At 34.5% G+C, this 15,052-nt stretch overlaps 1 protein-coding gene across 1 annotated transcript; it reads left to right on the forward strand.

The window, feature by feature from the left end:
* The first annotated feature begins 795 nt into the window (after window positions 1-795).
* Window positions 796-13,789, forward strand: LOC115994751 (pre-mRNA-processing factor 19-like). Its single transcript, XM_031118990.1, has 18 exons — window positions 796-954; window positions 1,085-1,170; window positions 2,313-2,384; window positions 2,549-2,611; window positions 4,625-4,711; window positions 6,097-6,238; window positions 6,334-6,455; window positions 6,653-6,769; window positions 7,543-7,638; window positions 7,718-7,777; window positions 9,570-9,644; window positions 10,333-10,437; window positions 10,754-10,870; window positions 10,951-11,028; window positions 11,757-11,853; window positions 12,226-12,277; window positions 13,072-13,142; window positions 13,230-13,789. Exons 1-18 carry the CDS (start codon window positions 942-944, stop codon window positions 13,343-13,345), a joined length of 1,569 nt encoding a protein of 522 aa, XP_030974850.1. The 5' UTR covers window positions 796-941; the 3' UTR covers window positions 13,346-13,789.
* The last annotated feature ends 1,263 nt before the right edge of the window (window positions 13,790-15,052 follow it).

Consider the following 15,052-nt stretch of genomic DNA (forward strand, 5'->3'; position numbering starts at 1 on the left):
AATTGGATAAGTGGGTCCAGTCCACACATGCCTAGAGCCTAACCCAATATCCAACTAAAAACTCACATTCTCTATCATTTCCTATGTGTGACTCAAGTATTCTCACCACTTCAAGATCATGTTTAAGTGGACACATTAGGAGTCAATTTCTTATTCACTCCATAGTATTTTTCTAACAAAGCGGTCAACAAAAAAGTCGGACGTTTTACTTTTATATTATATATAGATATAAATTGCAACTTACCCATCCGTAGTTTGACTGAAATTTAAGTTGCTTACCCGTGATTTGAAATTTGACACTTTACCCACTTGAGGTTTGACTGAAATTTAAGTTATCTACTAGTTGTTTGAAATCCCATGATGTAAGTGTCTTTCTGGATTATTTTTGATCTTATTTGATCTTATATTATTATGTTTTTTGAGTTTTTAGAAGAGAGATACATAAAAGTGGAGTAAAATTATATATTTAGTCATGTTTTTAATAATTGTGGGTTACAAAATTCTAATTGAGTTAATCTCAGGTGGGTAAAGTATCAAATTTTAAACTATAAATAGATAACTTAAATTTCAATCAAACTAAATGTGGGTAAATTGTAATTTGTCCCAAATATAGATGTATAAATATAGATAGAGATATAGATATATAGACAAGTAAAGTGGGTTAAATTGGGTTTTAAGCCGAGTGGGTCAAATACCAAAGCCCATTAATCTCTAAGCATTTTTGTTAGAAGCCCAAGCCTGGTGTCGGTTTTAAACCTACTTGGGTTTTTGTTTTGTTTTGTTTTGGAAAAAAAAAAAACTCATTGATTGCACAAAAACAACCCCTTTTCTCTCTTTCGCATTCCTGCTTCTCGCTTTTTGTTTGCTCTCTCATCAGAAAATACGGGGCAGCCAAAAACACAAAGCTCAGAGCCCAAACCCTAGCTCCAACCACAACCACAATGAACTGCTCAAGTAAGCTCTCTCTCTCTCTCTCTCTCTGTTCGTGTTTTACTCTCTTTGTTGTATCTCTACTCAGTGGCATTTTGGTTATTCTTCTCTAATATCTGTCTCTTTTTGTCTTTCTCTGCTTTTCACCGTGCAGTTTCCGGCGAAGTGCCGGAGGAGCCGGTGGTCTCCACGAAATCCGGCCTGCTTTATGAGAAGCGTTTAATCGAGAGACACATCTCCGTATGTTTATTTTTTATTTCTCTCTCTCCTTTTCATGCTAGGGTTTCTGTTTGCTTTTTTCTTTAATCCCTGTTTGGTTCCTCAGAAAGTATCGGAAAAGAAAGAAAGTTACAATTTAAAAAAAAAAAGATGAACATTTTTTTTCTTTTTTTGCTCTATGGCTAATTTTAGGTTTTCTTAGCTATTTTAAAAGAGTGTTGACTTGTACTTAGCTTCTGAGAAGTAATTGACATTGAAAGCTTAGGTTTTAATTGTATTTAAACCCCATTTACCAAATTAACTTCACTCAAATTTATAGCTATAGTTTAGTTGTTTTTCCATCTTGTTTTAATTTCTATTGCCATTGTGAAATCAATAGTTCGAGACAAACAAAATTCAATGCTACGAAAAAAAAATTCCCATTAGTTTTGGAAGTCAAAAGATAGCATTAGTGGAAGTAGTAAAAAAGAACGTGTCCCTAATTTTTGATAAGGATCTATATTCGACTCAAATTTTGGGACTAAGGCTTTGTTGTTGTTGTAGTTTTGGAAGGGAATCTGGGGTTTTGAATTTTATATGCCTATTTGTTGTAGGACCATGTTAATAATTTGCCGTGTAAACCAGAATTTTCATTGCAAAATTATGAGGCTTGAGATGTAGTCGGGTGCCAAAATGTGATTCCCTTTATTTATTTTGATTCACTTGATCAACTGAATAAAACAGAGACATATAATACTCTTTCCTCTCCTTTTTTTCTCTTCTCTTTTATTTTCTCTATTTAATAACAACCTAATGGAGTGTTTTATAATTAAGCCTAGTGCAACATGTTTTGCACTTGTAAAAACATGGAATGTAAGATGAAGAGGCACTTCTTTCTTATTTCCTTTATTCTGCCACTTCAGTATGTTAATACCTTCACTTCCAAAATTTCTACTTGTTTATTAAAATTGCATAACTAATGGATGTATGACTTTTTATTATATATATATATATCAGTATTGTATTAGTTATTTTTTCCTCTTGCAATTCAATTGTTTCTGCAAAACTCTTGGTTTATATTTTCTCAATTGTTTCTTTATAATTTTGATCAATTCATTGTCTTTCAAAGTAGTTTTGGTGCTATGTGTGATGAAAAATAGCATTTTCGTTTATTATATGGATAGGATTATGGAAAATGCCCAGTTACGGGGGAACCACTAACTATGGATGACATTGTTCCAATCAAAACAGGCAAGGTACGCATAGTAAAATATGTATATTTATGCTTTCTATGGTTGGATTTAATCCCAATTCTCTTGTACTATGATTAAGAAATTTTACCAGCTAAGGTAGTTGAGACCGTATATTGCTGTTGATTATATTTATCATGCACTGATGCATTCTTGGGCCTGCCATGCAGATAGTGAAGCCCAGGCCTCTACAGGCTGCTAGCATACCTGGCATGCTCGGAATGTTCCAGAATGTATGTGACATCAGTTTATAATCATACTTTCCCAATTCATTTTCTTTAAATGGTTTTATATGCTGTGGACCTTTTTGCATTTTTTCCTCATTTTTTATACTTTGCTATTTAATCAGATTGTGGTTCTTCATTTTCATCAATTATTCATGACCATAAAATTTGCTTTGTTGTGTCTCTAACTATCTATGGTGAGAAGGTTTTATATATGCAACCAGTACGTGTCATGTCGTCATCATCATCATAATTGTTGATTTCTGTCCTTGAATTCATGCTTGATGGGCATCTTAATCTTATGTTGTTGCTTGTCTTAACCCCAAGTTATTTGTTTAAGCCTAAATTTGGCACCTCTGGTAGTGGCATCTTAATCTTATGTTGTTGCTTGTCTAACCCAAAGATTTTTGTTTAAGCCCAAATTTGGCACCTCTGGTGGTGGTCAGAATGTGATGGAAACTAGTCATTACCTAGTCATTTCAAGGAACAAAAAGGATTTGATATGTGGTGTTCTGTATTCACATGCTGTGACAATTTTAAGATACTGTCAATCTGTTATATGCTGGATATTCTCACGGAGTTCACCTGGATTAGAACAGCTTGAAAGTTTGAGAGTGTGTTGTTTGCTTACCTAGCATGTTGGCTTGTAGGGTGAGAACAGTGGTTGTTTTGGCTTGGATTTTTAGTGGTTAATGGATTGAAATCACTTGTGTAAGCTTGCTGCAATTTCTTCCCAGCAAGAGAATTTCAGGTTCTAAGTGGTATTTCCACCCTCCAGAAGAATGGGGTGGTCAATGAGGCCACAGGTACAAGCTCAAATGGCATTTCTCTCCTTGTAACAGGATGAGATTGTAGGTTCAAGACTTACTAAATATTTGTGACTTACCATTAAAAAAAAAGCACAAAACTCGTAACTGAAAAACTAATAATACACCTAAATGTGGTTTTCAGTTTTCATATTCTTTAAGTAGACTAAAACTGTATTAAAATTTGTTTATTACAAGTGCTCTCCCAAGGGTATTACCTAAGAAGCACGGGTACGGTACGCAACAATTTTTGAAAAAATAGGACATGGTAAGGTGGGACATATCTATTAAATAATTATTAAATATATCTTCTATATATTATTAAGCATTTCTTTTTACTTATCAAACCAAAAAAATATTATTAAGCATTTCTTTTTAATATAATGTTAAATATATATCAAATTAAGAGTAATAATGGATAATAAAGCAAATCCATGACCATTAAATGATGTTTAGAAATTCGAATACAAACCAAGAATATAGATATTTATTAATTTTCAAATGCAATATTACTATTCGGAGCATGAATGCTCCCTTTGTCTTGTGAAGGGGTATTCAATGACTCTTGTTCTCATGTCCCCGTCATGTCCTGCATTAAAAAAAAAAAAAAAAGAAGACACGAATGCAGAAGTGTTCCAGGCGTGTCAAGTGTTTGACACGGATGTGACATAGGTACAACACCCCAAATGAAGTGTCTATGCTTCCTAGGGTATTACAGAATTCATTAGTGAACCCCATGCCGGCTGTGCAAATCTTCATAAGCACCACCTGCATATAATCAAATATAAGGAAATCCTTTTGGTTGGATGATCCTGATAATGTTCTTTCTTAGGTATGTCAAACATATTATGTGCCCTCCAACAACTTGTTATATAATATGTGTCTGCCTGCTAATTTATGGTATAAATTTGGGATTTATTTTGTTTTTTGGCCTTTTATCAATTTATTCTAACAGTGTACTGATTATTATAGTGTTTTATTGTTTTCCTAGACTCTTGCAATTTTTGTATTTGATTTCCTTTCCCTTGTTCACTTCCGGTGCACTTGGGTGTTCCTTTTTTTCAATATATCTTATTACTTATCAAAAAAAAATTATAGTGTTTTATGTTTTACTCTTAGATCCCATCATTTAAGAAATAATTCCATTATTTTTTTAATTGATTTTCTCTTTATTGTCTGATCGTAAGGTATGTTTTCCTTCTTTCTTTGGTTATAGGAATGGGACAGTCTGATGCTGGCCAACTTTGCATTGGAACAACAACTACATACAGCAAGGCAAGAGCTCAGTCATGCTCTATACCAGGTAGTAGCTACTAAATTATATTATGCTGTCTAGTTCTTGCTTTATATTATAAATTCATTTAAATATTTTAATGTCAGATTGTCTTTCTTCTATTTTTTATTTTATATTATTATTGCTGGTTTTCATTTGCTCGTCTTAATATTTTTTACATTTTTTTCACAATGTGCATGAATCCTTAACACTGTTGGTCCACACTCTTCAATGGTGTGACAGAACTGACATTCTGAAATTGTCATCAAATTATTTTGATTACACTTTTAGTTATAATTGGTAAATGTACATCTAATAAAGTCCTTAACTTATTCTTAGGCTCCTAAGGAACTGAATTTTCAGAAGCCATCCTTGTTGTTTGCTTCCTATATCTTTTAGATTTGAGGGGATATCAAGTAATGCTAGTGGAGTTGGTTTTAATATTCCAGTCTAAGTCGTTAGCATTCAAAGTGGGTTGGAATTGAGCCTTTATTGCTCTCAAGCAACCTCGTAAATCTACTTCACTGTTATTGATAATTGGCATCTAAGAGGAAGGTTTCTTTGGGAGGCGGGACTACTTCAGTGTTATGCATTTAAAGTTTTTATTTGGAATTATGTTCTCTTCTTCTCACAATGTATGTTTTGACAACAATTTTCTTTTGTTCTTAATTGTTTCCCTGCCCACTCTCAAATCATTGTTCTTTTAGATTTGAATAATTTAATCCTTTCTGGTGTTAGTTTATTACGAGAGTTTAGCGTGAGTACCATTTAACCTTGACATATTTTGCAATTGAACCTTTTTTGGGCCCAAATTACCCAAATTCTTTCCACAGTTGTGATTTTTGACGTTATAAAAGTTTGTACTTTATACACACACACACACACACACACACACACACACACACACACACACATATATTCTGAAAGAGGAAGTTCTCTTTGGGAGGGATTACTACTTCTCTGTATTGATTAACTAAGAAGGATGTCACTGAAGTCTCTCTATCTCTTAAATTTGTGGCTCAACTAGCACCTTCTACTGTTTCCAATAGAGACGTTCAAGGTTTAAATCCCCCCTCCCCCTACTATTAAATTATCCAAAAAAATTTTGTTGTTAATAGTACCTATCAAAAAAAATTTTTGTTAACAGTATTTCAGAATCTGGTAATACACAGTATCCCAAACTTTTTAAGGTTTTTGTAAAGACTACTGTTAAGGAAGATTTTATCATGTGAGTTAAGCTGCAATACTTTTGAAAAAAATGTTTTGCAATCTCTCATGCTTGGTTCTTTACGTTGCATATAATTTTCTCTTCCCCTCTTGTTGCATTGAAAAAAATGTTCTTGCATCTCAATAATTGATTAGACCGTGTATCTATGACTTCCATTGTATCTAAAACTTGATTGGTATATGGGCAGCATGATGCCGCTTGCCGTGTGATTGCAAGACTTAAGAAAGAAAGAGATGAAGCAAGGTCACTACTTGCTCAGGCTGACAGGCAAATACCCATGTCAGCATCAATGGCAGCAAATGCTCCTGCACTTAGCAACGGAAAGAGAGGTAGTTTGTTTATGTGCTTTTTGGTTTATTTTCATATATATTTTTTAATATTAATTTACCTATAGCTCATTGGAATTCTGTTAATGTCATTGTAGCTGCTGAGGATGAGGAGTTTGGCCCTGGTGGAAAGAGAATACGTCCTGGGATATCTGCAAGTATTATCGGTGAGCTGACTGACTGTAATGCAGCTCTATCACAACAGCGCAAAAAGCGACAGGTATTGGTTGTTATGACGCGGTATCACTGAAATTATTCTGTTTGCATTACTAATTGATTAGTTAAAAGGATATTTATTCTCTTACTTGACTTTTGTGCATTTTTTTTTTTTTTTTTTTTTTTTATCAATTTCTAATCGCTCTAATCTTCTTCTATCCCCTCCTTCCCTTCTCTCTTTTCATATGATTTGTATATCAGATACCTCCAACAGTGGCTACCGTTGATGCTTTGGAGAGGTATACCCAGATTTCTAGTCATCCACTTCACAAAACAAGCAAACCTGGCGTTGTATCTCTTGATATCCATTATGACAAGGTATGGCATTAACTAAAATCTTAATTTGTGTATGCATATATTATACAATCTTGTTACATGTATTGTTCAATACAATAGGGGTTCAAGTGTAGTGTGAGCCCAGTGGTAGTGACACCCTTTGTGGTGCCCAATGTCTGTGGTTCAAACACCACCTCCCCCTCCCCCACTATCTATCAAAAAAAAAAAGTATTGTTCAGTTGAATAAGTAGTTCAACATTCATTGCCTAGGTGCTGGTGCTGAATTGTAGCCTCAATGTCTAGGGAAGTTCCTTGACTATCAGTTGCTCTCATCTCATGCTTCTATTCTTCGCATGTCCTTCTATGTAGTTGTGGTACATTCTGTATAATAATTCTATGGTATGGTTATGTTGTCCAAACTGCTCCCAGAAAACAAAAGGTCTAAATATAAAAGAAAAAAAGAACTGAAGGGAATAGTGGTGGCATGGAAATGGGCTTTAGATGACATGGTGATATGTAATTGGGCTCACAAGATCAAATTCCTCATTTTTTTGTTTGTTTGGTTAGTTGGTTGTTCATTCTTGTATGAATCTCTGATGAACTACAATGAAATTTGCAAGCAAACACATAAAACTAAAAAACCCTAGTATATACAATTCGCCTCACTAGGGTCTTCTTGTTTTTAAGTTCCATGCTATTTTGTTATTAAGCACTCCTCTGATGCTCTAACAATGATTTGTGTTCAAGAAGATGCTGCCAATTGGCTTAAATATGATACTGGCACTCTAATAAAAGCACTTCCCCCTATTTTCTAGGATATAATTGCAACTGGAGGGCTTGACACAAATGCTGTCCTATTCGATCGACCAACTGGACAGATCTTGTCTACACTCAGTGGTCATTCGAAAAAGGTTTGATTTTTCTGTCTTCTTTAAATTCTTTAGTTGTCTTGAAAATCTATGAACTTATTAGACTTTCTGTGCTTGTTAGGTTACAAGTCTAAAATTTGTTGCACGGGGCGATTTATTCTTGACTGGCTCTGCAGACAAGGTAAACAGTCAGCTTTGTGGGAATTAAGTTTCACAATTATGAATCCATGAATATTGACATGCATTTTTTTTTTTTTTAGTTTTGTATTTTCTTGGATATGTATGTTTGTTAAAGGTAATTTTTCCAATTAAGGTACAGAAAGTTTGGTTTTAACAAGCTAAATTGAGTCTGCGAAATCCTCCTAGATCTGCCTACTGTGGATTGGAGAAAGCAAAGGTGACTTTTTATGAAGTGTGAAATGAAGTCCTGTCCTCACTTTAAACCATTAAAATTGGGGCAGAAATTATAAAACCTTACCTTCATTCTCTTCTTTCTGTTATCCCTCCCTTCTACCACAACTTTAGGGAGAGATGGATGGCCCTTAGTTCGCTCCTTCCCTCTGAAATTTCTTCATCCCTGCTACTTTTCATCTATCCTACTAAACATTGACATATAAAAGTTCCCTATCAATGTGTTATGAGTCCTTCAAAGTAGCCCTCAAATCCTTCCTCCCTCAGGAAAAGAAGGTTTCTCCACTTGGATGTATAAGTTGCACAAAGTGTTGTAAAATTGGATTTTTAAGTCAAGAAACTTGTGGCTCGAGCTCGACTCAATGGCACTACCCAGATAGTTCTATGGGAAGAACTTGGGTTTGAATTCCCACTCCACCACTTGTTATAAGAAAAATAAGGGGTTCTGAAAGACCTAAACACTTTGAGATTGCAATTATTAAATTTTCATGCCCCCCTTTTTCATAACCCAGAGGATTATACTGTTTATAAAATGTTAGTTATTTACTAAGATCTGGTGTAGTGGTGTCCGTTACATTGGAATGTTGTCAATTAGGTTAAATTTTGGTTGACTTAAGATAAGAGTTAGTTATGATCATTTCATTCAACTACACAGTATAGAACAGTTATGTTGAAGACAATCTAATTATATAGCTACTATTGTTTATGCTGATGGGTTTACTGCTACCAGCCAAACTGCCTGTGAGAACCATAATTTGTAACCAAGATGGCCAATTTTACATCCTAGGCTAGCTCCAATGGTTGGCTTACAAGGTAGTGGGCTATTTGGGAAAGGATTGCATGTGACATTGGGAAGGATTATAACATACTGTGAAGTGCAAAACACATTGTGATAGTTGAATTCTCTTAGACATGCTTTCATGTACGCAAGGAGCCTGAATTGCAATTATGGACCTTGAGACTATTAAGATGAAATCATAACTTACTGATATGAAAAGATGCAAGTGAAGGTTTTTTTATCCTTGTTTTGGTTGTTTTCTTTTGAGTTTGAATGCCTTTTCAAGTGACATTGAATAGATTATGTAAAAAAGAAAACATCTAGATCTTTTTCAATTGGTGATTTCGTGCCAGTATTTATAGTTATTTTGCTTGATTGCATTTTGTAATTTGTGATTACTCTGTATGGTGTAAATATTTGAAAATTTGGGGCCCTGTTAAGCCCCCTCCTCCCTCTCTTTTTAAAAACTAAACACTTTCTTTGTAGCTTTCATGCTCACAATTTACAGACATTCTGATTGCCAAAGTCTAAAGGAGATGATTATGCTGATATTAACAAGTTTTTGTGTCCTTGATGATTATACTAAATAAAATGTTTCAATCCCTAAAACTCATATAGAATTTCCATATTTGAAAACTATATTGTTTTCTGCTCTGTCTTAAATCTTAATGTAAATCCATGGCATGAGTGTGTTAAACAATTGATGTTTACAGCTCATATGTGATTTTGTTTCTGCTGTTTCTGCCTTTATCCCTGAAATGTTTCTTTTTTTCATTGGCTGAAGACTGTACGCGTGTGGCAAGAGTCTGATAATGGGAACTATAACTGTAGGCAGATCTTGAAGGATCATACTGCTGAGGTAAAAATGCTTTCGATTCTATTGATCATGTCCCTTAACTGATTTTGACTTTGGGTGTAAAATTTGTCTTTATTCTTCACGCGTTTAGTTTGTACTTGGGAAATAGTAGTTGAATTTTCTTATTCAATTCTTTCTTGTCCTCCCCCTCCCCACTATTTCCTCTTTTCTTATAGTTTTGACGTACCTAGTAAGGTGCTGCTGGAGCATGAGACCTGTATGTGGTCATTAGTAAAGTCAAAATTGTTACATCAGTTAAGAGTGTTTACAGCTGAGTCCTTTAGTGTCAGGAAACTTGTCTCTCACTATGCTATATTACACTTCATTAATCATGTTCTTTTTCATGTACAACCTGCAACAGGAGGCATTTTCTCTCTATCTTCTTCCTTCTTTTTTTCCCTCCCTTTTTAAATGCTGCACAATATTTCCATTAATTAATACATGTTGATCAAAATAATATCTTGACATCACAATTAATCTAGGATCTTTGAAATATTTTCTGACATTCCTGAATACAATTGTTGCATTATATGCAATGAATTCCTCTTACCACTTTCAACACTGCCCTCATCAAGTGGTGTTCTTAACTTTAGAAAAATGACATGCCATGGTGTAGTTTTCATTTTGGCACTCTTGGAATCTTGGAGTTATTTATTGTTGATGAAGTTTTGCCTTTTTCTCCCTTTTTCAGGTGCAAGCTATTACTGTACATGCCACAAATAACTACTTCGTGACTGCTTCTCTTGATAGCACATGGTGCTTTTATGAACTTTCTTCTGGACTATGTCTAACACAGGTCTCTTTCTCTCCCTCTCGTGCATGTGTGCGCACTCAGACTTGAACTGACACACAAACCCACTGTTATATAGTACATCTAGAACTATGAATAGCATGCATGTATCTAAAGGTTGACAGCCCATTGCATTGACTTAATTAATAAATTCAACACATGCAAATGTCATTTGAGCTTTCCATAACGTGTTAGAGGTTGCAGAAGAAATAGTGAGCTTTAAATGCTTTCTTCAACCTTGAAGTATCTCACAGTCATTAGTATGTATCTTTTTCCCTCCATACTTTCTGGTGGGTCAATTTGACAATCTTCAGTTCTGCAGGTTGTGGACTCAACGGATTCTAGTGGATATACTTCTGCAGCATTTCATCCTGATGGTTTAATCCTTGGGACAGGCACTTCAGAAGCTATTGTTAAAATTTGGGATGTGAAAAGTCAGGTATAGCTAGCTCTTTTCTTTACATTACCTCTGTTTTTCAGTGTGTTTCTCTGATAAAACATTCTCTGATTGGTTTACAGGCAAATGTTGCCAGATTTGATGGACATGTTGGGGCAGTAACTTCTATATCGTTCTCTGAAAATGGATACTTCCTTGCAGTAAGTATTCTGCTACTTAAAAAATGCCAGTGTTGCGCTTTGATTGGCCGAAGTGAAACTTATTTAATGAAAGCACGTCTAGGCGAACTTTTCTTTTTCTTTTTTTGGCTATAAAATATATGAATCATTAAAATTAACTGCTTGATCTTGAAAGACATGACATGAACAGTGATTTAACATACAAACACTTTTGTTAAGGTACTTAATTACATAAAAGAAAAAAATTGTTTACATATTAAAAGACATAAACAAGGATAATTTACTATTCCTGTGCTTTTTGATCTTTGCCTTTTGGATATACTTTGATTGGACCATATAATTCATCTGATCATAGCTATCACAGTTATGTATTTTTATAAAGCACAAAAGAATTAAACAAAATGTTATTTTTAAATCATCTATCACTACATTATTATCATATTGTCTTTAATAATTGTTTTCAAATTTTACTGTATAAATTTTTTAAGAAATTCACGTTACTTTCGTGAAATTATTATTATTATTATTATTGTTGTTGTTGTTGTTGTTTGCGCCTAGGCTCTTAGAGTCCTCTGTGCTTGACACTTTTACCAACATTGAAATATTATTATTATTATTATTATTATTATTATTGTTTTGCACCTAGTCTCTCAGAGTCCTCTATGCTTGACACTTTTACCAACATTGAAATATGCACAGTAGATAGGTCAGACATTCCATGTTTTGATTTTCATTTCTGAAATGGACAGACTGCAGCTCATGATGGTGTTAAGCTGTGGGATCTACGCAAATTGAGGAACTTCCGAACTTTCTCTCCATATGATTCCGAAACCCCAACAAATTCTGGTATGTAATACTAATAACTATCTCCCCAAAATGCATTGCTCTTTATAGAGATCAAGCTATTAGAAATTTTACCATAGATTGCTATCCCTCTTTGTAAAAGCCAGTCCATTCAATTTGGAAGCTTTCCTTGTGGCTTTTCTTTGTTGTTTCTCTTTTATTTATTCTCCTCCCCCCTTTCCTTTTTTTTTAATTCTATGATGGTGTTATTGATAATATTAGTTTTTCTTGTCCATTTAATGCTGTAGCTTTGTAATGTTTATTAGTGGACTTTAAAGATCAAACTCTCCTTATTCTTCATGTATATTATTGTAACATGATACAAAGTCTTGAAGAAATGTGTATAGTAATGGAAGCCATTTTTTCTGTTTGCAGTGGAGTTTGATAATAGTGGATGTTACCTTGCGCTTTCTGGCTCAGATATAAGGTGGGTGTTCAAAAACCTTCAACTATTGGGTTTTGGTTAAAGATTTTAATCCTGAATGAAATTCAGATCCAATTCACAAATCTGGAGGTCACGTATATTTTAGTTGATTATATATTATTTTAGTTGATTATATTTAATATTAAATAACTTAGCAATTTTGATATATGCTATCTGTCTGCAAATAATTTTTGTTTAAAATATTTGCAAGGAAAATCGTGGCATTCAAGGAGCTCCAGACTTAGTCTTACTCTTCTCTCCTTTGTCTCCCATCCCCCATCCACACACCCTCTTCTTTTTATGGTGGGAAGAGAATTTATAGCGATGCCACCATGAAAATGGTGGAACTGTTACTTCAATCTATCACAATACAATCTTGATGTCAGAAGTATAAATATTTGTGGCTTTCACAAAAATCACCAAACTAACCAAATATTTAGCAAGTTAATGTGGGAAATCTGAAATGGCGTGTTAATGCATGTTTAAGATTCTCACTATCTTGGTCAGTAAGCTCTCGGTTAAATGACACTTCCTTTGTAAGAGCAAGGTGGAAGGTGGGGGGGTCGTGTGTTCAACCTTGTGAGTGCATAATTACCAATAAAAAATGATAATTACTATTTTTTATAAGCTGAGCTATCTCTTCTCCCAAAAGGATATTACTATATTAGCCTTGACCAGTTACCAGAGTTTGCACCACCTTTTCATTCCAACTGCATAAAAGCCAAATGTTCTTTTCCCTCTACTTTTTTGTAATTTTTGCAGCTATGGAAACTAATTTGGGGCTTATGCTTCTGCAGAGTTTACCAAGTTGCGAATGTTAAATCAGAATGGAATTGTATCAAAACTTTCCCTGATTTGTCTGGCACAGGTTTTTTTTCCTTTTCTACATATTTTTATAATTTGTGGCTTTTAGTTGTTAGTCCTTTATGTTTTACATATTCTGCTCTGATTTCAGGTAAGGCAAGTTGTGTAAAATTCGGCCCGGATGCAAAATATTTAGCAGTAGGATCAATGGATAGAAACCTCCGCATTTTCGGCCTGCCTAGTGAGGATGGTCCATTAGAATCATAAGGCACCTTCAAGTTGCCCTTTCTGGGAAGTGGACTTCTTGGTATTTCCTGCAGTTTCTGTTACTGCTACTCTTGATTTTTATTGGCTGAAGAAGTGGAAGGTAGAATTACCTAATTATATGGTGTTGGTGCTATTCTCACATTCATATTCATAGACCGGAGAATATCCTATGAGCATTTTGCATCAATGTCGCGAGGTGCACTGACAACTGAGCTGGAAACAGTAATATCTCTGAGCAATTCTTAGTCTCCATGTTATCATCTCTTTATAAGTACATGTCCAATCTAATGTATTATTATTATTTCCAAATTTTTCTTAATGAGATTTTGTTCTTTACGAATAGTTCAGTTGTTGGCCAAGAATTTAGCCTTGTATGTTCAAATGTGGTTGGGTGATAAGATTATGACAATTGTTTCCAAAAATTATCGGACTGCCTTTTGGTTTTTTTGGTGTGTAATTTGTTGCACTTCAATCTCTGTCAATCAAATTTAGAACGGATTCCTGACCAACCCTTGCAAGTGTGCAGTTTATAATAGTCATTATTAACAATGTGGGTGGGCATTTCAAAGTTGAGCGCAGGCTTTGGTGTTTAAACGTATGTAATATATGTATATATATATATATATATTTTTTTTTTATATTTATATATTTATATTTATATTCAATTTCGTTAGTGACAAGAAACTCTTGTGAACTCCCGACTCCCAAAATAGGGTCTTCATTTGAAAAGTCAATAAACACAATTCCAGCTCCTCCGGTCTTATTAATAAACACAATACCTTTCCTCCCTGTGTTCGTGTTTTTGTTTTCCCTACACTCCCCCAACACCCAACAAAACTATCAATCTGTCACATATGAGCAAGCAACCCAGATCTAGACCCAAATGGAGGCTCAGCCCCACCATCACTCCACCACCACCACCGCCAATTATTGAAGCCATGTCAATGCACCCAAACCCAATTGTTGTCATCACTATAATAAGGAAATTGTAAAGCACCTTGCCATCCAAGCCATGCCAAGAATGATATATGAAGTCACTCGTGCTAAGGAAAGGTTGAAATTGCTCTATGCCATCTTTGCAATGCCAATCCTTTCCTCCCCCAGATTAAGGATGTTCAAAAACCGATTCGGATTGACAGACGGAGCCGGAAATTGAAGAACGAGATGGCAGTTGTTTGAGGCTTGTCGATTGGTACGGTTTTTTTTACCAAATGTTTCGAGATTCCAATGAACACCGAACTAACTGACACACATATAAAAATCTTATTAAATAATGTAGTAAATATTATATTATATAGAGTTTTACTAACATATGCCCTTAGAGCATATATTAGTAATATGGAAAAATAAAAAAGTAATTTAGGTAATAAAAATGAATTGTTTTGAAGTTATATCAGCATTTAATTCGCACAAGTTATATTAGCATTCACTCTTTCTTTTTCTTTTTTTCTTAATCCATTGTTTTTTATTCATTCCCCCTTTTTCCTATTTCATTTTGGTGCTCTCTCTCTCTCTCATAAGTCTCATTGAATAGGCGAGCTTCTCTGGCAAGTACCTTCAACCAATGTCACCGTGGTTGAGATCAATGCCTACAGTTGTCAAGTACTTTTGCGCAGAAAACCCTAGTAATATTATAGTTGTAGATAGGGTTGTCCAGCGGGTCAAGGACCCGACCAAACTGACTGAAATCGATTGACCCAAAGCCAA

Source organism: Quercus lobata, chromosome 6 (assembly GCF_001633185.2).
Source record: "Quercus lobata isolate SW786 chromosome 6, ValleyOak3.0 Primary Assembly, whole genome shotgun sequence".
Classification (NCBI taxonomy): Eukaryota; Viridiplantae; Streptophyta; class Magnoliopsida; order Fagales; family Fagaceae; genus Quercus; species Quercus lobata.

What these genes read in the sequence shown, in the direction of transcription:
- LOC115994751 (XM_031118990.1), top strand. An exon ending in TAATCGAGAGACACATCTCC is followed by an intron (nt 1,171 to 2,312) that starts GTATGTTTATTT and finishes TTATATGGATAG; the next exon opens with GATTATGGAAAATGCCCAGT. An exon ending in TTCCAATCAAAACAGGCAAG is followed by an intron (nt 2,385 to 2,548) that starts GTACGCATAGTA and finishes CCTGCCATGCAG; the next exon opens with ATAGTGAAGCCCAGGCCTCT.